The sequence below is a fragment of the Eumetopias jubatus genome, unplaced genomic scaffold (assembly GCF_037043125.1).
Source record: "Eumetopias jubatus isolate StellerSeaLion01/CBP00866 unplaced genomic scaffold, mEumJub1_p1.0 scaffold_9, whole genome shotgun sequence".
Lineage (NCBI taxonomy): Eukaryota > Metazoa > Chordata > Mammalia > Carnivora > Otariidae > Eumetopias > Eumetopias jubatus.
Genome location: NW_028274815.1, coordinates 59,831,519 through 59,855,211, shown reverse-complemented (window position 1 = coordinate 59,855,211; position 23,693 = coordinate 59,831,519). Strand labels below are relative to the sequence as shown.

General features: G+C 37.4%; 1 protein-coding gene and 1 pseudogene across 3 annotated transcripts in view; one reads left to right on the top strand and one right to left on the bottom strand.

The window, feature by feature from the left end:
* The window catches only part of COMMD1 (copper metabolism domain containing 1), a 251,331-nt gene that overhangs the window by 85,689 nt on the left and 141,949 nt on the right, over positions 1-23,693 (top strand). For all 3 annotated transcript variants that reach the window (XM_088026520.1, XM_028089713.2, XM_088026519.1), the window contains exon 2: positions 9,121-9,402. In XM_088026520.1, the coding sequence (XP_087882646.1) occupies positions 9,121-9,402 (282 nt within the window). The remainder of the gene's footprint in view (positions 1-9,120; positions 9,403-23,693) is intronic.
* LOC114198300 (mitochondrial import inner membrane translocase subunit Tim8 B pseudogene) lies at positions 15,088-15,433 on the bottom strand (annotated as a pseudogene).

Genomic DNA, 23,693 nt, shown 5'->3' with positions numbered 1-23,693 from the left:
ATTTCTTTTGGTATTTCTTTGACATATGTGTTATTTAAAAGTGTGTTATTTGGGGCACCTGGGTGGCTCTGTCGGTTAAGTGTCTGCCTTCAGCTCAGGTCATGATTCCAGGGTACTGGAATCAAGCCCCACATCGGGCTTCGTGCTTAGCCCGTAGTCTGCTTGTCCTTTCCTTCTCCCCCTGCCCCCTGCTCGCACGCACTCTCTCATTTGTGTTCTCTCTCTCAAATAAATAAAATCTTAACTAAAAGTGTGTTATTTAATTTCCAACTATTTTGGCATTTTTCAGCTACCTTTCTGTTACTGATTTCTATTTTAATTCCATTGTTGTCTGAGAGCAGACATGTATGATTTCTTTTTTTAAAAAAGATTTATTTATTTATTTATTTGAGAGTGAGAGAGTATGAGCCGGAGGTGGGGGGTGGGAGAGGGAGAGGGAGAAGCAGACTCCTTGCTGAACAGGGAGCCCAACACAGGGCTCTCCTCTAGGATCCTGAGATTATGACCTCTGCTGAAGGCAGGTGCTTAGCTGACTGAGCCACCCAGGCACCCCAGACATGTATGATATCTATTCTTTTAAATGTATTAAGGTGTGTTGTGTAGCTGAGAAAGTGGTCTATCTTGGTCAGTGTTCTGTGTGAGGTTGAGAAGAATGTGTATTGTGCTGTTGTTAGATGAAGTACTCTATAGATGTCAATTAGATCCAGTTGATAGTATTGTTTATTTAAACTGTGTTCTGCCCACTGGATCTTTTAATTACCAATAGAAAGGTGTTTAATTCTCCCACTATAATAGTGGATTCATCTATTTCTCTTTGCAGTTGTATCAGTTTTTATACCATATGTGTTTTACACCAATTAAAAGACTGAGACTATTAGAGTAAATGAAAAAAACAAGATTCAACTATATGTTGATTATTAGAAACCCATTTTAAATATGACACATATTGATTAAAAGTAAAAAGATGGAGGAAGATATACCATGATAACACTAATCAAATGAAAACTGGAGTCGCTATATTAATTCAGATAGAGCAGAGTTTATTAATTTAAGATTTTATTTATTTGAGAGAGAGAGCACAAGAGGGGGGGTGGGGGCAGAGGGAGAGGGTGAAGCAGACTCACCACTGAGCAGGGAGCTTGATGCAGAGCTCGATCCCAGGACCCCGGGATCATGACCCAAGCCGAAGGCAGACTTCTAACTGAGCCACCCAGGCACCCTAGAGTTTATTTATTTTTTAAGATTTTATTTATTTATTTGACAGAGAGAGAGAGAGAGGACGAGCAGAGGGAGTGGCAGACAGAGGGAGAAGGAGAAGCAAGCTCACCCCTGAGCAGAGAGCCCAGTGCAGGGCTCAATCCCAGGACCCTGGGATCATGACCTGAGCCGAAGGCAGACGCTTAACTGACTGAGCCACCCAGACACCCCTGAAGTAGAGTTTAGAGCAAGGAAAATTGTTATGGATAAAGAGGGACATTACGTAATAATAAAGGGGTCAAATCTTCAAGAAGATGTTGAGGACATCTTCCTCAACATGTATGCACCTAGCAGCACATTGTCAAAATACATGAAGCAGAAAGTGGTAGAACTGCAAGGAGAAATAGACAAATCCACTATTGTAGTTGGGAGACTTCAACACCCTGCTATTCATAATAGATCCAACAGGCAGAAGATCAATAAGGACATAGTTGAACCAAACAGGTCAATCAGTTAACTAGATCTAATTGACATTTATAGATTGTTTTGGTGGTGGAGGGAGGGAGAGATGAAGAGGTAGAACACAGAGGTTTTAGAGCAGTGTAACTATACTTGTTTATACTTTTGACAAAACTTATAGAATGTACAACAAGAATGAACCATAATGTAAACTATAGACTTTGGTTAATAATGATATGTTGGTACTGATTTGTCCTTTGTAACAAAGTACCACACTGATGTGGATATTGATGGTAGGGAAAGCTCTATGTGCATGGGTGGAATTGTGGGTATGTGGGAACTCTACTTTTTGGTTAGTTTTGCTGTGTGAAGTTTCTTAGTTAAAAATGAGAACAAGTGCATCTGGAACCTAGTAATTTCTAAAGGTGTTTTCTGGTTTATTTTTCAGAGAGTTTGCCATTTTTTTTTTTTTTTTAAGATTTTATTTATTTGACAGAGAGAGACATAGCAAGAGAAGGAACACAAACGGGGAATGGGAGAGGGAGAAGCAGCCTTCCCGCTGAGCAGGGAGCCTGATGCGGGGCTCGATCCCAGGACCCTGGGGTCACGACCTGAGCCGAAGGCAGACGCTTAATGACTGAGCCACCCAGGCGCCCGAGAGGTTGCCATTTTTATTGAAAAACTCAAGGCAGAAGTGTGTGTCATTGAAGCATTCATATTAGGTGATAATATGGAATCACTTTGCTCTGATATATGAAGTTTACATTGTATGAAAGTATGTATTTCACTAAACACCATTTATCTGTGTTTGTTTTAAGCACTGAGCCTTTGTTTGAAATACCACTCTAATAAACTAGAAGCTCAATGGAAAAGCTATGTTTTGTCTACCAGCGAATAATAGGAATTCTCTGTGGTTTAATCTTTAGTGCCAACTGTAAATACTCTTGCTTTCAAGCAGGAAGAAGAGATTAATAATTGTATGTAAGTATTAAAATACAATAGATTGCTTTAGGACTAAAATGCTTTGGGGTTGATTAATATCAAAGTTTCCCATTTTCAAATATTAGCCTTTTAATTTTAATTACTTAAGTAATATACTTGCTAATGAGCAGTTTACTAAAAAAGGGCATCATTCAGTTCAGTTGATTATTTATTATTTGTTTATTATTTTTTGATTTAATTTAATTTTATTTAAAGATTTATTTATTTATTTTAGAAAGAGAGCATGAGCAGGAGGAGCAGAGAAGGAGGGATAAAGAATCTCAAGCAGACTCTGCACTGAGCCCCATGTAGGGCTCAGTCTCATGACCCTGAGATCATGACCTGAGTCAAAACCAAGAGTCAGATGCTTAACTGACTGTGCCACCCAGGCGCCCCTTTTATTTATTTATTAAAACAATAGCAGTCATTTATTTAGCTAATGAATCTGAACTTTAGGCAGAACTCAGAGGGGAAGGCTCTTTTCATAAGGTGTTTACTCAACGGGAGGCTGTATGATCCACTTCCCAAAATGCATCATTAACTGGCTATTTGGTGCTGGCTATTGGCTGGAAGCTTAGTGATAGGCTGAGGGCTGGAGGCCAGAGTCCTTATGAGATAGTCTGTATGAGCTCCTTACAGCTTAGTACCTGGGTTCTACAAGCAAATCTCTTACAAGGGACAAAATGGAAGTTGCCAGTTTCTTAAAACCTGAGCCAGAAAATTGACACAGCATCATTCTGCCATAATCTTTTTTGAACTTTTTTTTTAAAGGACTTTAATTTTTATAGTGGTTTCAGGTTCACAGCAAAATTGAGCAGAAAGTGTAGATTTTCCATATGCCCCTGTCCCCACATATGCACAGCCTCCCCAACGATCAATATCCTGCACTAGAGTGGTGAATTTGTTACAGTGGATGAACCAACATCACCCAAAGTCCATAGTTTACATTAGGGTTCACTCTTGCTGTTGTACATTTAATGGATTTTGGCAAATGTATCATTATACATTTGTATAATGTAATGTATCTACCATTACATTATCATATAGAATATTTTCACTGCCCTAAAAGTCCTCTGTGTTCTGTTTATCCCTTCCTTTCCCCCCAACCCCTGGCAACCGTGATCTTTTTACTGTTTTAACTTTATAATTTACCTTTTCCAGAATGTCATATACAGTTGATCCTTGAACAACAAGGGTTTAAACTGTATGGGTCTACTTACTGTGGGTAACGCAGATTTTGTATAGTACTGTAAATGTGTTTGCTCTTCCTTAGAATTTTCTTCATAACATTTTCTTTTCTCTGCCTTACTTTATTGTAAGAATATGGTATATAGTACATATAACATACAAAATATGTGTTAATTGTTTATGTTACTGGGAAGGTGAGGCTTCCAGTCAGCTTTAGGCTATTAGTAGTTAAGTTTTTAGGGAATCAAAAGTTTTATGTGGATTTTTGATTGTGCTGGGGCTGTCAGTGCCCCAATCCCTGTGTTATTGAGGGGTCAACTTTAGTTGGAATTGCCGTGACCTTTGGACAAGCCAGTCACACAGCTCTTAACTTTCAGTTGGAGAGGGGTCAAGAATATTGTAGCCAGGTTTTAAAATTGTCATATTCTATATTTCTATGTTGTAAATAAGGAAACCCAGTGCAACAAGACTAAAAGATTTTCCTGCAGTCAAATGAGTAGTCAAGACCAGGTTTTTGGGAGTCCAGATTCACTCATTCATCATATGTTTACTGATCACCTACTCTGTGATCAGTCACTAGCTAGGACCCAGTCACTACGCTAGGACCTAGAGATTAAAGATAAACAAGTGGGACAAGGTCTGTGCCCTCTAAAAGTGCTTACACGTTCGAGTGAGGTATGGGCCTGGCAGTTCCCCTACATTGTGACAAATACCACTAATTTACTATGCAGCCTACAAAGTAACATCTGTGTTAAAGCCTGAAAACAAGGTAGTGTCAACAAAAGGGGTTGAAGGAACAGCAACTAAGATGTTCTGTTCTCAAACCTATTATGTCCAGTGTTTCCTTTCTATAGTAAATGTTTTCTCTCTTTTTAAAGATTTTATTTATTTACTTAGAGAGAGAGAACGAGCGGAAGGGCAGAGGGAGAGGGAGAAGCAGACTTGCCACTGAGCAGAGAGCCCGATGCAGGACTCAATGCCAAGACCCTGGGATCATGACCTGAGCCGAAGGCAGATGTTTAACCTACTGAGCCACCCAGGTGCCCTATAGTAAATATTTTCTAATGCCCCTTTATTTATTCTTAAATAGAATTTATATATAATTATAATTCATATATAATAAAATTAACATGCATAATTTCTAACAAATCAACATGATGACATAAATCTAATATAAAGTCAATTTATAATAAAATAATTGACAGGAAAATAATTTGAAATATAGAAAATAATTTGAAATAATGTATTTTAAAATATATTCAAGCATTACTGCATTAGAACATATAGTGAATCAAACATATACTTGTACCTATGTGTAGAATCCCTGTGAATGTGCAACAATAAACACAGACTTATATAGATGTATTGATAATTCAGATATTTTAACTGGTATTGCCATTGGTAATGAGATTTTCCAAAATGTTCAACAACTGTTTGTAAAGTTCTGACCAAACTAAAGTACAAATTATATTACTTTCATTCCTATAAAATTTGGTATTTATTAAAACTGCAAAATATTTTTTATGAAAAAAGAAAAAAGATTAATTTCTAGGTTCGGGTAATTATAAACAGGTTTTTCCACATAATGTTAGATGGGATGTTACCAAGTCACGTGGGGCATGAGTCAGTTTGTTATGTGGGATGTTCTTGAGCAGGGATTGGTAAACTACATTCCAGAGCCACACTGACTATTTTTGTATAGCTCATGAGCTAAGAATCTTAGGTTTGTATATTTTTAGAGTTGGACCAAAAAAAAAAAAAAGAGGAATATATAATAACACCTTTACAGAAAGTTTGCCGGCTCATTTTCTTGAGCATTATAGGATGCCTAGCATTCCTAGGTCCTGCTCACTAGATGCCAATAAGCACTCCAATCACTATGAAACCAAACACAGCTCCAACATTTTTCAAGTTACTTTGGAGGGCAGTACTACCTTATTGAGGACCACTACCCTAGATGATCAGTTTTCAATATTTTATTCCTCTGTGACACACTTAACAGTAAAATGCATGATTTATTCTGATGTAGGTTTCTTGTGTTTGTAATTTTCTTTTTTTCTTCTATTCAAGGAAACAAAATGAGGCAAGAATTGTTAATATAAAGTTAACCTTGAAAACCCTCCCAATTTATGTTTATAAAAATAAATTTTACAAACTTTAATTCTTTTACTACTAATAATATTTGTTTTATTATTTTTTTAAAGATTTTTATTATTTGAGAGAGAGAGAATGAGAGATAGAGAGCACGAGAGGGAAGAGGGTCAGAGGTAGAAGCAGACTCCCCGCCGAGCAGGGAGCCTGATGCGGGACTCGATCCTGGGACTCCAGGATCATGACCTGAGCCGAAGGCAGTCGCTTAACCAACTGAGCCACCCAGGCACCCAATAATAACATTATTTGTAACTTATAACTTACACAGGAATTTTTACAATTGATAACCACTATAGCAGGTAATAACCAACTCTTGGAAACCTTAACACAGGGAAGTGATAGTATCCTATTGGCATTTTATTAATTTTTTTTCTTTTTAAACGATTTTATTTTAGAGATAGAGAAAGAGTGTGAGGAAGAGCAGAGGGGAGGGACAAGCAGGCTCTGCGCTGAGTGCTGAGCCCAAAGTGAGGCTCGTTCTCACAACCCTGAGACAATGACCTGAGCCAAAATCAAGAGTTGGAGGCTTAACGGACTGAGTACCCAGGTGCCCTGACATTTTAGATAGATTACTTTGGTGGAGTATGGAAGATAGAGTTGAGGAGGTACAAGGTAGAAGCCTAGTTTACGTACAAGAGAGTGATTGCTCTTGGGTACTCAATACTGGGTAGTAGGGACAGAGCAGAAGGGACCCATTATTAGAGAATTATTTCAGATATAAGAATCAGTAGAAGTTGATGATCAAAATGTTGTAGGCTTAGTTCTTAACCTTTGTTGCTCATTAGAACGATTTGGGAAGCTTTTAAACAATGCCACTGCCTAGGCCCTGTTTTAGAATTTTTAGAAATCAGAATTTCTGGGATAGAGTCTGGGCATTGATATTTTAAAAATGTACCTCATGGGGCGCCTGGGTGTACAGCTGGTTAAGCATCAGACTCCTGGTTTCAGCTCAGGTCATGAACTCAGGGTCATGGAATTGAGCCCCCACATGGGGGCTCCGTGCTCAGTGTGGAGTCTGCTTAAGATTCTTCTTTCCTCTTCTTCTCCCCCTCCCCCTGCTCACTCAAGTTCTCTCTCTCTCAAATAAATAAGTAAATCTTAAAAAAAAAAATGTACCTCGTAATTCTAGTGTGCAGCCAGTGTTGAGAACCACTAATTCAAGTTGTGGAGGAGGGGGCAAGAATCAGGAATAAGTGAGTACCAGGCTGCCAACTGAGGCTCCTGGTGGATAGAGGTGGCATGCCTTGAACAGTGTCTATTCCATGGTAGCTATTCAAATATTTCTTGAATAAATGAAAATTGATGACTTTGAACTCTAACCACAATCAGTTCCTTATTTAATTTCTGATTATTCTAAATTTGGATGAATTGATCCCAGTTCAATATATTATTGACTGGGACCCAACCAAAATAAATTGTCACAGGTGAGGTTATATCAAAATAGACATCTTCATATGATTTGAGGAAAAGAATGATATGATCATCTATGTTGTGATGTGATATTGTGAAGCAAATTGCTAGTAGAAATAATTTGACTTAATTATAGTATATTATACAAATTGATGTTTCTATTGAGTGGCTTAGAGAATTTGGGTGTTTATGATGATGTTTATTTGAATTATACTGTGAAATATCTTTATCAAACATTGTTGTATTTATCATATAGTTTTTTTTTACATTAATTGATGAATGAAAGGCAGTATGTTTGTCTGTCAGCCCCTGTCCTACTTCCCCTGCCTATACTATGCCTGTATACTGTCTTCACACTCCTTTGTTCTCACTGCTACTGCCCTAGTTTAGTCAGAACTGTTGGTTCTAAATGATAGGAATATAGCTTAAACTATCTTGAATAGTAAATCAAATTTTTTGGTACCTGAAGGTGGAAAGGATGCCGAGATAGCATATGGAATTGAAGGAAGGTTTACAGGAACCAGGGCCTTGGGGATTATAGAGCAGGGATATCACTCCTTTAGAACCCACTCTCAATTCTGCTTGGCTTTATTCTTTTTACTGCAATCAGGCCTTTGCCAAAAGATCAAAGAGAGCAGTCTGTATCCTAGCCTCATACTCTTCTGATACCATGACCCCAAGAGGCGAGACCATTTCTTTTCCTGCTCTAAATTAGGAGATTGATTTGGATCAGCTGTTGTGTCCAAAGAAAGGAGGATAACTATGATTTGTCAGGTTTGGAGCTCATGCCAACCCCAATGGCCAGGGGAGGATAAAGGAATACCAAAGAAGAGGCAAGGAAAATCTTGTCTTGAGACCAGACCATTAACAGTCACTGTCCTCTTGAAGGCTCCATTGCCACAGACCTTTGATAATTTTCCACTTCAGTTTATGTAGCAGCTTACTGTTCTCAAAACAGCAATGGCGGGGCACCTGGGTGGCTCAGTCGGTTAAGCGTCTGCCTTGGGCTCAGGTCATGATCCTGGAGTCCCAGGATTGAGCCCCATGTCGGGCTCCCTGCTCAGTGGGGAGTCTGCTTCTCCCTTTCCCTCTGCTCCTCCTCTACTCGAGCTCACCCTCTCTCACTTACTCTCTCTCTCAAATAAATAAATAAAATAATTAAAAACAGCAATGGCAATTAAATTTTGAAAATTTATGGAGAAATGTAAAATAGTATACAATTTCAGAGTAGTACTGTGAATGAACTATTTGAAGGTGGACTTACACAGCTAACATAGTGCATTCATTTGACAAAATTTACTTTGTGCTTCTATGGACAAGGCATTGTACAGTTATAGTATATCAAATCAAGCCTGGCTGTAAGGCACTGTGAAATTATGTAAGATTTTTATCGGATAAATTAATTTATTTTCTTGTTTCATTATTTAGTTTAAATTTATTTATTTTTTTATTATTTCCCAGCATGGAACTCAATATTTAAGAATTAGATTCTAGTTATTGATATAGAATTTGAGTGACATGGAATTTTTAACAAGTAGATTTTCTGATACTCGATATTTTTAAAAAGAATATTTTTGTTCTTTTAAAGAGCTTTTTCTCATTACTGTCATGGATGACCTTTTTGAAAGTTTATTCAGTGATTAATAATCATTCAAAATATGATCTGTAGTTAAGAAGCTATCTTTTCCTATTTATTTACCAAATTCAAATTTATTTTTTTTTCTGTCATTATAGTCTATTGCATCTGCAGACATGGATTTCAACCAGCTGGAGGCATTCTTGACCGCTCAAACCAAAAAGCAAGGTGGGATCACATCTGACCAAGCTGCTGTCATTTCCAAATTCTGGAAGAGCCACAAGACAAAAATTCGAGAGAGCCTCATGAACCAGAGCCGCTGGGACAGTGGGCTTCGGGGCCTGAGTTGGAGAGTTGATGGCAAGTCGCAGTCAAGGCATTCCCCTCAAATTCACACCCCTGTTGCTATAATGGAGCTGGAAATAGGGAAAAGTGGACAGGTAAATCAAACTTTAATTTCCTTTTGTAAACTATATTTCTCATTACATGTTAGCTATATATTAGGATTGATTTTTTTTTTAAAGATTTTATTTATTTATTTGACAGAGAGAGACACAGCGAGAGAGGGAACACAAGCAGGGGGAGTGGGAGAGGGAGAAGCAGGCTTCCCACGGAGCAGGGAGCCCGACGTGGGGCTCGATCCCAGGACCCTGGGATCATGACCTGAGCCGAAGGTAGAGGCCCAATGACTGAGCCACCCACGCGCCCCTATTCAGATTGATTTTATGTAACAGTCTTCTTTGCAGAGATAATAAGAATGATAGGAAAAGACCCTGTTTCCTAGAATCCCTTTTCAGATATGGAATCATCTGAAAATTTGGGTATTCCCAGTTTTGGATAGAATCTGGAAACCAGCCTCATGGTCCTGGCAGTTATCTCAGAAATACAAAATGGGTCATTGAGGTGATTGCACAGAAGTTGGCTACTACTCCATTTTGGTTAGATCTCAGAATTCTTGGCGTTTGGTCAGAATCTTTAAGGCAGTGATAGAGATGCTAAATAAAGAGCAGAAATTGAGATTAAACAACACAGAACAAAACTGTCTCACCCAGTCATCTTTATTGGCAGTGTATCTTAATTACAGTATTTGTTCCTAAAGACCCTAAGTGTGCTATCTCTATCCTTGAGCCCACAAATAATTTTAATTTGATCTTGATTAGTTACAAAACAGTCCTCTTTTTCTTGCAGTTTCCATCGTCATTATAGCAGATAATTTTGGCATCTACATTGTTTTTCTTGAAGTCATTCAGTTTGTGCTTCAGATGACTGCCAGATGAGACTTTTAATGACCTGGTGTATGCCTTTTGGGAAAAAAAGAAAAAAGCAGCAACCCATAATTAGGAAGAGAAAACCCAGATCACTGAATTAGCTAACTAGATTTATTTTCAGATAATCAAATAAGTGCTTCTATTATATCCTATAATAGAAATTTATTTTTTTTCTACAGATGAGAGCATTTTTTTAGCTGTCAGTTTCCCTTACATATTCCTTTCTTAAGTTTCTTAGGATTTTTCAGTGTTTGTAGTTCCATAATAACACTAATTTTAATTTAAAAGGTAATTCCTTTAAAAAAATAATTCTTTTTCAAAATACATTTGGAGAATCTTTTATACAGTAATTGTAAAAGAGTGCTATTGGCTTTTTTGACTTTGGTTTGTCTGACCCTAAAGTCCATTCTCTCTCTTTTTTTTTAAAGATTTTATTTATTTATTTGACAGAGAGAAACACAGGGAGAGAGGGAACACAAGCAGAGGGAGTAGGAGAGGGAGAAGCAGGCTCCCCGCTGGGCAGGGAGTCCGATGCGGGGCTCGATCCCAGGACCCTGGGATCATGACCTGAGCTGAAGGCAGATGCTTAACGACTGAGCCACCCAGGTGCCCTTAGAGTCCATTCTCTTAACCATTGTCATATATGGCCTTCCTCCTACTGTTCCTAGATCAAAAATCTGACAGATTACAAAGGTGTGTTATGTGTTAAGTATACTTGGATATCTAAGTTTCACTAGCCATTTGTATAGGCTATTCATTTTTTATTTGGCAGTAGTGATTATTTCATTTTGTCTTTAAGTGTTTATAATTTGGGCAGGAATATGAAAACATGCATATCTATTTTAAGACATTCGTAGAAAGCTGTTATAATACTTCTTTAACTTGAGCAGGGGCGCCTGGGTGGCTCAGTCGGTTAAGTGTCTGCCTTTGGCTCAGGTCATGATCCCTGGGTCCTGGGATCGAGCCCCACGTTGGGCTCCCTGCTCAGCAGAGAGCCTGCTTCTCTCTCTCCCTCTGCTGTTTCCCCCCTTGCTTGTGTGCTTGCTCTCTCTCTCTCTCTCTGTCAGATAAATAAATAAAATAAAATTTTTAATAAAATAAAACTTTTAATAAAAAAATACTTTAACTTGATATTTTCCTATTATTTCTTAAACTGCCTTTTGATTTTAGTAACTTACATCATCTGGATTTATTGGGTATCACCACAGGGATTTTTTTTTATTTTTTTATTGTTATGTTAATCACCATACATTACATCATTTCTTCTTGATGTAGTGTTCCATGATTCATTGTTTGTGCATAACACCCAGTGCTCCACACAGAATGTGCCCTCTTTAATACCCATCACCAGGCTAACCCATCCCCCCACCCCCCTCCCCTCTAGAACCCTCAGTTTGTTTTTCAGAGTCCATTGTCTCTCATTGTTCGTCTCCTCCTCCGACTTACTCCCCTTCATTCTTCCCCTCCTGCTATCTTCTTCTTTTTCTTTTTTCTTAACATATGTTGCATTATTTGTTTCAGAAGTACAGATCTGTGATTCAACAGTCTTGCACAATTCACAGCGCTCACCATAGCAAATACCCTACCCAATGTCTATCACCCAGCCACCCCATCCCTCCCACCCCCCACCACTCGAGCAACACTCAGTTTGTTTCCTGAGATTAAGAATTCCTCATATCAGTGAGGTAATATGATACATGTCTTTCTCTGATTGACTTATTTCACTCAGCATAACACCCTCCAGTTCCATCCATGTCGTTGCAAATGGCAAGATCTCATTCCTTTTGATGGCTGCATAATATTCCATTGTGTATATATACCACCTCTTCTTTATCCATTCATCTGTCGATGGACATCTTGGCTCTTTTCACAGTTTGGCTATTGTGGACATTGCTGCTATAAACATTGGGGTGCATGTACCCCTTCAGATCCCTACATTTGTATCTTTGTGGTAAATACCCAGTAGTGCAATTGCTGGATCGTATGGTAGCTCTATTTTCAACTGTTTGAGGAACCTCCATACTGTTTTCCAGAGTGGCTGCACCAGCTTGCATTCCCACCAACAGTGTAGGAGGGTTCCCCTTTCTCCACATCCCCGCCAACATCTGTCATTTCCTGACTTGTTAATTTTAACCATTCTGGCTGGTGTGAGGTGGTATCTCATTGAGGTTTTGATTTGGATTTCCCTGATGCCGAGCGATGTTGAGCACTTTTTCATGTGCCTATTGGCCATTTGGATGTCTTCTTTGGAAAAATGTCTGTTCATGTCTTCTGCCCATTTCTTGATTGGATTATTTGTTCTTTGGGTGTTGAGTTTGATAAGTTCTTTATAGATTTTGGATACTAGCCCTTTATCTGATATGTCATTTGCAAATATTTTCTCCCATTCTGTCGGTTGTCTTTTGGTTTTGTCACCACAGGGATTTTTTAAATCTACTTTAAAATCTTTAAAATTTTTTCTTTGATCTTGTTACCCAAAGTGGCATTCAACTGTTTGTTTTTTTAAGTGTAGAATGATTTTGTCAACAGTATATCTAAACCTCACTACAAATAATATGTTAGCTAGCTTCAGGGACATTTTGTGAACAATTAGAACGAGTTGGTAAATTTTTTTTTAAGTGGCCAGATAGTTTGTGCTTGACAATCGTATAGTTTCTGTCATAAGTACTCAACTCTGTTGTTGTAGCTCAAAAGCAGCAACAGACAGTATGTAAATAAATGGACATTGATGTTTCTAGGAAGTTTACCTATCACAATATAATCAACAGATCTTAGAAGTCAGAGAGTCCTTAAGCACTTACTTACCTGATGAATTACACAGGTGAAGTAGTCTATCCCCATTTTCTAGAGAAGGTATCTGAGATAGATATGATTTTCTTTAGACATAGGTACTATATGGTAAAATGAAAACTAAAATGGAAATCACTAAATTGATTTTTTTTCCCAAAAACCATTGACACCAACGTTTAGGAGCCAAAAAATATGCTCATAATAAAATAAGGTAGTCGACAGCATTGATACTGAAATTGCTCTTTAACCCACAAAATCCTTCGACTGCAAATATAGTCTTAAGAAAAGTTGTAAAGAAAAAAGTAAACAATAATACAACCTAGGCTGGCAATAAAATATACAGCCCAAATCCTATAGGAAATGTTTCTGTGAGACCTGGATCCTTGGTTAGTACTTCTGTCAGCCTCTAAGTAAATATTATTTATGAAGTACTCCACTATATCAAATTTCCAGTTTTTAGAACATCTATAGGCAACAAAGTCAAAGTTATTTTCATATGTAGACATTGAATGAACTTGTGAGAGAATTAATGATTCTAAGATGCTGAGAGTTGCTTCCAAGAGGAATGACCAACTTTTTTGAACTCTGTGTGTGTGCATATGTGTGTATTGATATACCCCAAAGTAACTAAATTACTGTCTTCAGTTTATGTCATTTTAAATCGGTTGTTCTCAATGATAGCTGCACATAAGAATCGCTTGTGGGGCTTTAAAATTTTTCATGCTTAGGACGGTGTTGAGACCAATTAAATAAGAATCTGTGGGGATGGGACCTGGGTATCAGTATTCGTTAAAGTTAGTGATTCTAATATTCATCCAGAGTTGAGAACCACTGTATTAAAGGTAGCCAAACAATGTGAATTGAAGTGTAAATAGAGCTTGGTATCAAATTTTTACAGTGAGAATTCAATATACGTTGGCATAGTACTTCTAGTTACCATAATGTATGGATTGCTTGGGGACTCTCTTCAGGAACTAGATGTGGTAGTGGTGGGTTTTTTTGTCTTCCCTTCTCTATTTAAATTGCTTTCTCCTGCTAGTTTGTCTGTGTTACTTCTTTCTTTAGTCCAAAAACTACATTTGGTGATCAGTGATTGAGTACAGGCACTGGCTTTTTTCTATTAATACAATATAATATACTTTTGGAAGATGAGGAAGCCGAAGTAATAGAGAAGTAACTAAAGCAGTATACATTTATGGAAATCTACAGAGCTAGAGAAAATGAGTATGAACTAGTGAACTAATTACTTTTCTTAGAATGTTTTTCTTCAACAGAAATAAAAAATTTTGCAAGAATAAAACATGAATTCAGTGGTAAAAGAACACAGAACACTTTGAGGTGAACATTTCGTATACAAAGAAAAGAACAAGTGCTTTACTTGTACAATTGAGATCCTATCATATTTGGGCATAAATCACGGAGGGTCCCCAAGCCTTGAGGACTGTTGGAATCTGGTATGTGTCTTTAGGAAAATTTTGTTGTTTAATGTACTTAATTAACTCTATGTTGTGGTTTTCTTCTGGAACTTAATTATCATAGAATGTCTTTTTTAAATAGTAACTTTTGGGGGGATAATTTATATGTTTAGTGAAGTCTCATTTATGGTTATTTCTTTTTTAAAGACTGAATTTTGGTATTTTATAAAGTTGTGTTGGTTTTTCTTTTGTGACTTGTTTTGTTTTGTTTTGTTTTAGAATTTATTTATTTTTGTTAGTAATCTCTACACCCAATATGGGGCTTGAACTCACAACCCTGAGATCAAGAGTTACACGCTCTTCTGACTGAGCCAGCTAGGCACCCCTTTTTTGTGACTTCTTGTTTTTCAAGACCAATAAAACATTTTGTGAGGAAACATTTAGCCACAACCTCAGTGCTAAACCATTTAGTGATAAATTGTTCCCCTTCCACCAAATTGTTCTTTTGTATACATTTTGAAGTGCCCTGCCTGTAGAGATCAGAAATACAAAGCTCTGTTTCTTTTTGCCTTTCTAAAAAATGGCTAATGTTACTGCCTTTTCTAGACTAGGATTTAGTGTACCAAGTACTCCTCTAGGTTTGGGCCTGTTTTCAGCAGACATAGGGAAGACAACCTCCCCTCCCCTGCCCTTCAGTCTGCTTAATAACAAGTCCTTTGCTTCTTTTGTCACTCTCCCTGGGGATGGCCTGTTCTTTCTGTACAGTGTGGGCAAACTGACTGGTGATAGCAAGAGTAGTGTCAATGAAGCAGCCTACACAGCTAGAGAGATAATTTTCAGTGGGAGAGTCTAGGTGATTCTCTGGCTTCTCCACACATTTATCCCAGCACAGCTCCAAGGTGTGATACACCTGTGCAGTGAACTGCATGCGCCTTCTGTTGTTTGGCTGCCACCAGGTGCTGCAGCTCTGCTTCATCTGCCTCACCCAGTTCTGCCATTATCCTCCTCGAGCTTGGGCGATTAATAACCAGTTTATTATTATTATTATTAACAGCTGAGCTCTGTTATACCACTGTAGCTTCACCAACTTGAGCAATGCCACCACAACTCACTGCTTTGTGTCGTAGGAAAAGAAGCAAAGATTAAAACACATACACATTCTCTGACACTCTCACTTACATAAACACATATGTACATACATACGTTTTATGTGTGTGTGTGTGTATAAATATATGGAGAAATAAAAGGATGGGGTGCCTGGGTGGCTCAGTCAGGCATCCACCTCTTGATTTTGGTTCAGGTCATGATCTCGGGGTCATGGGATCAAGCCCCACTTGGGGCTCCGTGCTTGGCGTGGAGTCTGCTTGAGATTCTCTCCTGCTTTCCCCACTCACACTCAATACATACATACATACATACATACATACATACCAATCTTTTTGAAAAATGAAATATAAGGTTAGAATATAGAGAATAAATAAAATGCCATTGTATTTATCAATGCTCAGTCACCATTTTAAGATCATATTGCCTTACTCCAAATAGCTACCAAGGGGAGCTTAGATATCTCATTTGGTTATATAAGCTGTAGTGGTTGGCCTATTTCTGGTAATTCTTATATTTAAGCTTGTTTCCACTTTTAGCGATGTAATAAAGGATAACTTCTACAGAAATTAGGGAAGGTAATGTAATAAACCACCTTTTGTCACTAGGGATTGATGAAATTTAACAGTTTGGGGATTATTAAATCAGTTTAGAATGGATTTTTTAAAATAAATTTTTCATTTTATATTTTATATCAGGTTTAGAACATGGAGTTTATTTAAACTTTAGTTCTGAATGGGCCAACCCTTTTTTGTAGCTCTAAGGTGTGTTTCATAATAGTTTGTGTTCTAAAGTTGAGATCCTAAATTTACAGTTCCAAGATATCATTTATAGAAGGCAATGCCTAAAGTCTGTAGCCACACAGAAAAGAAAAAGAATAAGAAATTTTGTCTCCCTTTAAAGCCACTGTGATTTTTACTGTGTTCATGTTTGCTAAAAAACAAACATAGAGATCCAAAACTTAAAATTTAAATTCTAACTCTGAATTAGCTATTTACAAAACATACCTTGTACAGAGGAAATGTCTACCAAAACAGAAAAAAAAGATGAAAAAAAGCTTTTAATATTATAAATTAAAATGGATAGTTACATAACAGAATAGGTTATAGTTAATGGGGGAAAATGTAAGTTTAAAGTGGTCATCTAGTTATGAAAGATTAAAATCAGAATTATTTAGTAGTTGATCATTTACCAATTGAAAAGTAGACATTTTGAGTATGTTTTATATATTATACTTCTTCTTGTGTAATAAGTGGTATTTCATATTTTTGATGTGTTAAATATTAGTTTGCTGTACTATTAATGTAGTCCTTGGTTTTCTTAGCCAAGTCGTTGTTTAAAAATTTATACAATGTTTTGCATTTATTTTGGTCTTAAGTAACAGCCTTTTGAGATTGCAGTTACTTGACCCATGAGCATTTGACCTACTTGAGTTCTCTTTTCTTTGAAACATTGTCCTTCCAGGATACCACATTTGCCTGATTTTCCTTTTCGCTATCTGGTCTGCTCTTTTCTTTCCCCTTTTTAGATCTCTTTTGCTGGCTCCTTCTCATTTCCCCAACATCTAAAAGTTGGGAGTGTCCCCAGCCTCAGGTCCTTGGTCCTCTTTTCTTCTTATATACAACACACTTCCTAGGTTATCTTATCCATTTTCATGGATTTAAATATCATCTATATGCTAACAGCTCCTGAATTATATCTTCAAACTAGATTTCTCCCCTAAATTCCAGATATATATTTATGACATACTTGAGAATTCTGCTTAAATGTGAAAAGGGTATCAAAAAAATTGAATATGCCCCAAATTAATTTCCTCATAAGCCTCCTAAACCTGTTCCTCCTTCATTTTTTTCATCTGTTAGTGACACATCCATTCTTCCAATTTATATCCTTTCATTTTCTCACACCCACATCAAGTCCATCATCAAATCCTGCTAGGTTTAATTTTAAAGTATGGCTTAAATTTTGCTACTTCTCACTAACATCCCCCCCTTCCCACTATTCTGTTCAGATCACCAGCTCTTCTCTCCTAGATCATTAACAGCATCCTCCCAACTGGTCTATTTGCATCTGCTCTTTAACTTATTCTCAACACCCAGTAGTATATCAACAGAGCAAATCATGTATTCATGGCTCTTATCTCATTAGTGACTTCCTATCTCAATTAGATTAATAGCTCTTTCCCTTACTCACTCTTCTCTAACTAGACCCAATGGCTTCCTTGCTGAATTGTGGAACATGTCAAGCATGTGGAACATGTCTGTGCATTTGCTGTTCCTTCTCTCTGGATTGATCTTCCCTCAGATATCTGCAGTAATAGCTTTTCTACTTTTCTGACATCTTTTTTCTTTTTTTTCTAATTCACCTTCTCAATAATGCTTTCACTGACCATTTTTCTAAAAGTTCAGTCCTCCACTTCCTGCTTTATTTTTTAAAACTTCATTGAGCCATAATATCTATATAATAATCTGTATCCATTTGAAGTGTCCAATTTGATTAATTTTGGCTGGTGTATGCACTTGTAAAATTACCACTATAGTCAAGAGGCAGAATGTGTCCATCAGCCCCCAGAAGTTTCCTTGTGCCCCTTTATAGTTCATCCCTTTTTCTACCCCAACTCCTAGGCAACCAGTGATGTACCTTCTGTTATCATAGATTAGGTTTTTTTTCTGTATTTTTTCTTCCTGCCACTTATTCTAACTAGCATACTGTATATTTTGTTTTACTTATTAATCTTGCCTGTGCTCCACATTAGCATATAAGGGGGCAAGGATTTTTAGTGTTTTGTTCACTGATGTATCCTCAAGGTAAAGGATGCTGTCTGGCACGTGATGTTCAGTAAATATTAGTTGAATGAATAAATGAATCACTGAATCCATTATTTACGAAGCATCTACTGTGTGTCAGACTCTCAATAGGTGTTGGGGATATATCAGTGAACAACACAGACAAATCCTTTATCTTATGGAGCTGACAGAAAAAGAAAAATAGTAGTAATTAGTGTAAGAAACTATATCAGAAACTGAAGAACCTTAACAAAGCTCAGAAGAGGGAATAACCCTCTTTACCCAGGAAGTTAGGGAAGGCAGTTGTGAGCAGGTAACATTTGCATTTGATTTCTCTGACAACTTCAGCTCTCCTATTCAGAGCTGAGAGTCATGAACTAAGAAAAGTTGGTATAGGCAGCACAGATTCTTTAGAGTGTATGAACATACCACTTGCATTTAACAGCCAGGTACTAGCTTTGGTAGGGTTTAGTACAGGTTCCTGATGATTGTCATTTCTTTTTTTATCACGTCCTACGTGTTGGTTTTCCAGTTTCTCAACCCATAGGCAGTGAGAAGTAGCAAGAAGTAAATTGACAGAATAATTATTGCAAGCAAAAGCAAGACTCTTAGTGCACTGGTCTTAGCATCACTGAGTATCAGACTCACCCAGGAAGCTTTAAAAAAATTATGGATGCCCAGATCTCACATCAAAGTAAGGGGCTACTGCTTTAGCTTGAGTGAGGAAAGGCTTTCTGAGGAGGCAGGCTGATCTAGAAGCGCAAAGTGCAGAGGAAACAGGAAAGGCAAGAAGTTGGCTTTGGTAAGAAATTTGGATTTTTCCTCTAAGTATAATAGGAAATAATTAGAAGGTTTCAAACAAAGGAATGATGCAATGTGATTTATGTTCTTATAGGATCACTTTGACTCATGTGTGAAGTATGGATTATATAGCACAGTTCAGAGTGAAGCCATGACACCAAGATCCCCACCCTCCCTCCCGCCCTGCTCATATCACTGAGGTTGGAATTGGTCTTTTGCACATTAAAAGCAATTCTCTTTTTTGCTTCCAGATCTCTGTGTGATAATATGTAGGTAAAATGGGATCTCAAGGTGAAAACAAAGCAAAAAGCAAAACACTCCATCCCTCATTCTGTTACCAAGGCTAGGTATCCAGAATGAACAGAACCAAAATTAATACTCCACTTCCAAATGGGGTTATGTAGACCTCTGATAATCTCCATTCCACATTTCCACCTCTGTTCCAGAATTTTGACAGTTCTCTTCCTTTTTAAAATTCATTGTAACATGTTTCAAAATTTGTTTGTCAAGCCTAGGGATAACATAAAAATCAGTATTGTGCCCCCTGTCCCCAAAAAAACTGAAGCCAGGAGAACACTTCAAGTTATTGTAGTGGTCCAGGTGAGATGATGTTGGCAGAGCAGAGGGAGATAATTTTAGCAGTCAAGGTGAAAAGAAGTGAGCAGACAGAAGAAATGTTTTGAATGTAAATGAGTTGCTTTGAGATGAGTTGGAAAGCATGTGGAAAAGGAAAGAAAGTGAGGAATTAGAGATAACTCTGAGTTTTTTGCATGTATATTAGTATAAATTGATGATCCTTGTCTTTAAATAGTCTTATTGCTAAGGTGACCATCCAATACAGAACTTGAGTTTTTTGATAGCTATAATTAGCCCTTCCACTTAGAAAAAAAATGAATTAAAAGTAATGATTTAATATTTGGCAGTTAAGAAAATGCTGTTTGTGCTGAAGTAATTTTATTTTTAAACTCCAAATTTATAAAGAGATGCATTTGAGATTATTGAGCTTAAATTTTTCCTAATAGACTTTGAAAGAAATCATTGTTTCTTATGGTATGCCCATTTCTGTATGTATATTATACTTCAGTAAAATGATTTAAAGAGGGAGAGAGAGATTTGAGTATTTGTCTTTGTAAGCTCATTGACCCTGTGAGAATGGGGCTTCGGCACTGCTGAAATCCTCAGCTTCTGACTAGTAGCCTGCCAACAGAAAGCCTCTGGTGTTGGACTTCTTTCAGATTGTTGCTGTTCAGACTCTCTGGTTCTATTCTTGTGGACAGATGGGGTGCTTGAAAGGAAGCCAGAAAACCAAGCCTTAATAGGACTTGGAAATAATTTTTAGATGTAAGTTCTTTGTGCTGAACTCAGGGTGACAGTCTACCCTCCTCAGCAATGTTGAAACTGCTTGTGTTTGGCTAGTATTTGTATATTGGCTTGTTGGTTGTGGGCTTCATTCCATGTATGCCACTGCTCTACTGCCAAGATGAATTTAGAAGGCCTCTGGCCCAAGCTCATTCTTAGCTCTTGTTTTTTATCGTGTAAAATATACATAACATAGAATTTATCATTTAACCATTTTTAAGTGTAGAGTTCAGTGGTTTTAAGCACATTCAGTGTTGTGTGAGCATCACTACTCTCTATTTCCAGAACTTTTTCATCATCCCAAACAGGAATGCTACATCCATTGAACAATAATTCCCCATTCCTACCTTTCTCTGGCCCTTAGTAACTTCTGTTTACTTTCTGTATCTATGAATTTCCCTACTCTAGATACCTTGTATAAGTGGAGTCATACAATATTTGCCCTTTTGTGTCTGGCTTATTTTGCTTAGAATAATATCTTAAGATTTGTCCATGTCATAGCATGTGTCAGAATTTCATTCCTTTTTAAGGCTGAATTATATTTCATTGTATGTATTGGCAGATTTTATTTATCCTTTAATATATTGATAGACATTTGAGTTGTTTCCACCTTTTTGGCTATTGTGAATAATGTTACTATGGACATGGGTGTACAAATATCTGCTTGAATCCCTGCTTGTAATTCTTTTGGGTGTACACCTAGGAGCAGAAATGTTGGATCATATGGTAATTCTGTGTTTACATTTTTGAGGAACTACCAAATTGTTTTCCACAGTGGCCGCACCATTTTACATTCTTTCTAGTAATGCATGAGTATTCAAAATTTTGCACATCCTTGTCAACACTCCCTCCCTCCTTTCCTCCCTTCCTCCCTCCCTCCCTTCCTCCCTCTCTCCCTCCCTCCCTCCCTTCTCCCTCCCCTCCTTCCCCTCTTCCTCCCCTTCCTTCCCTTTCCCTCCCCTCCGCTCCCCTTTCCTCCCTCCCTTCCTTCCTTCCTTCCTCTTTCCTTCTTCCACTTTCCTTCTTTATTTTAATGAATTGCCATCTATGCCTCGGTGGCTCAGTCAGTTAAGCATCCGACTCTTGATTACGGCTCTGGTCATGATCTCAGGGTCTTGAGGCTAGGCTCTGTGCTGGGCATGGAGCCTACTTAAGATTCTCTCCCTCTCCCTCTGCACCCCCCACCTGCTTGCATGCTCTCTCTCTCTCAAAAATATAAATAAGTAAGTAATTAAATAAATAAATAAATAGCCATCCAAATGGGTGCGAAGTGGTATTGTGGTTTTGATTCCCTAATGATTAGTGATGTTGAGCATCTTTCCATATGCTTATGGGCCATTTGTAAATCTTCTTTGGAGAATTATCTATTCAAGACCTATGCCCATTTTTTAACCTGTTTTTTGTTGTTGCTTTTGGTGTCACTATTGAGTTGTAGGAGTTCCTTATGTAGTCTGAGTATCAATCCCTACAGATACATGACTTGCAAATATTCTCTCACATTCAGTTGGTTTCCTTTTCACTTTTTAGATGCACAAAAATTTTTAATTTTAATATAGTCCAATTTATCTATTTTTTCTTTTGTTTCCTGTGCTTTTTGTGTCATATCTAAGAAATCATTGCCAAATCCAGTGTCATTGAACTTTTTCCCCTGTGTTTTCTTCTAAGAGTTTTATAGTTTTAGTTCTTACATTTAGGTCTTTGATCCATTTTGGTTACTTTTTATATATGGTTTAAGGCCATTCTTAGCAGTTTTGTATGGATTTTTAAAAAGCGATTTCGCAGTTGGGGAAGGAGAAAGTAGGACTTTTGAACTTGGAAGCTAAGTTTCAGGTTTCTCATTTTTTTGAACTTTCCTGATAGCTCTATGTGTAATTAATTAAAGAGAGCTTAGTAGTATCACCCAAGATGCAGGTAGCAGTAAATGATGAGCGGTAGTCACTAGGAACCAGCTCAGATTAACTACTGAATAAGTTTAACTTCCTGTTTATTGCCAGGGTTATTAATGTAAGTAGATTAGAGGAAGTCAAAAACAAAGGAAGTATATCTGAATTTTAATAAGTCATTTAATAGTATTATGGATACAGTAGAGAAGCATGAACTGAATTATGATGATAAAGCTAGTGAGTACATGGCTAAATGAGTGGTCACATTCAAGCAATATTGATCACAAAATGAATTTGATCTGTCATCCTGTGATACCTCCCCCTCATACACTCCCTTAGTTTAAAGAAAACAGCCTAGTCGTCTAAGGATATAATTTAAGACTCCCATGCCCAATCACCTATTTATATTGTATAGTCCAACCAAGCAGGACTGTATTTTCCATACATGCATAACCTTTCCTGTTGCTGCTTGGAATGTTCTTTATCCACTCCCTATTTTCACTTAGTAAAATCTCTCTTCTTCACAGTCTGTCATACTGAATACCTCTCTTTTGAATTTCTCTCCAGTTATATCAGCTGGCTCTGATAATCTGAATTCTCAGGATATTTTGAACTTTTCTTTAGCATTTGATACAACTTGGGGATTTAAAAGATAAAACAAAGCACCTATATTAGTGTCTAACTTAATTAAACAAAAAAGGAGGGTAATCGGTTATGTACTTAAGAAGCCCAAACATGGTTCCTGGCTTTAGATATCTCTTGGCTTTGTTTATGTCATTCTGTAAACAAGCTTACTCCCCATGCAGGTAAAATGATGGTTATCAGGCCCAGATTCATCTTTTCAGCTTAGAAATACCAGGGGAAAGAGATGTTTCTCTCTTACCAATATATGTGTATTGATTAAAGACTGATCCTTATTTTTCCTGTGTAGGTCACATAGCTACCCATGGAGAAGTCACTATTTACAGGAATTAGGGTATTTTAAGCTTGTAGTATTTGTCCAGCTCTTTGACCAAGGGCAAGATAGGGTGTAGGTTGACAGCTGATACTACATGGAATAGGTGAGGAGTAGTTTCCCAAAGGAATTAGGCATACTGAACAGGCAAAATCAATATATGGTCCACTACAGTGTCTTGGTAGTTTATACCTTCAATAAATTTTTGAATGAATTAATGAGGGAGAGAATCCATATATTAGTTATCTACTGCTATATAACAAATTACCCCTAAAATTAGGGTCATAAAACAACAAGGATTTATTATCTCACAAAGGAGTTAGGATAAAAATTTGGGAGGAGCTTAGTTAAGTGATTCTAGCTCAGGGTT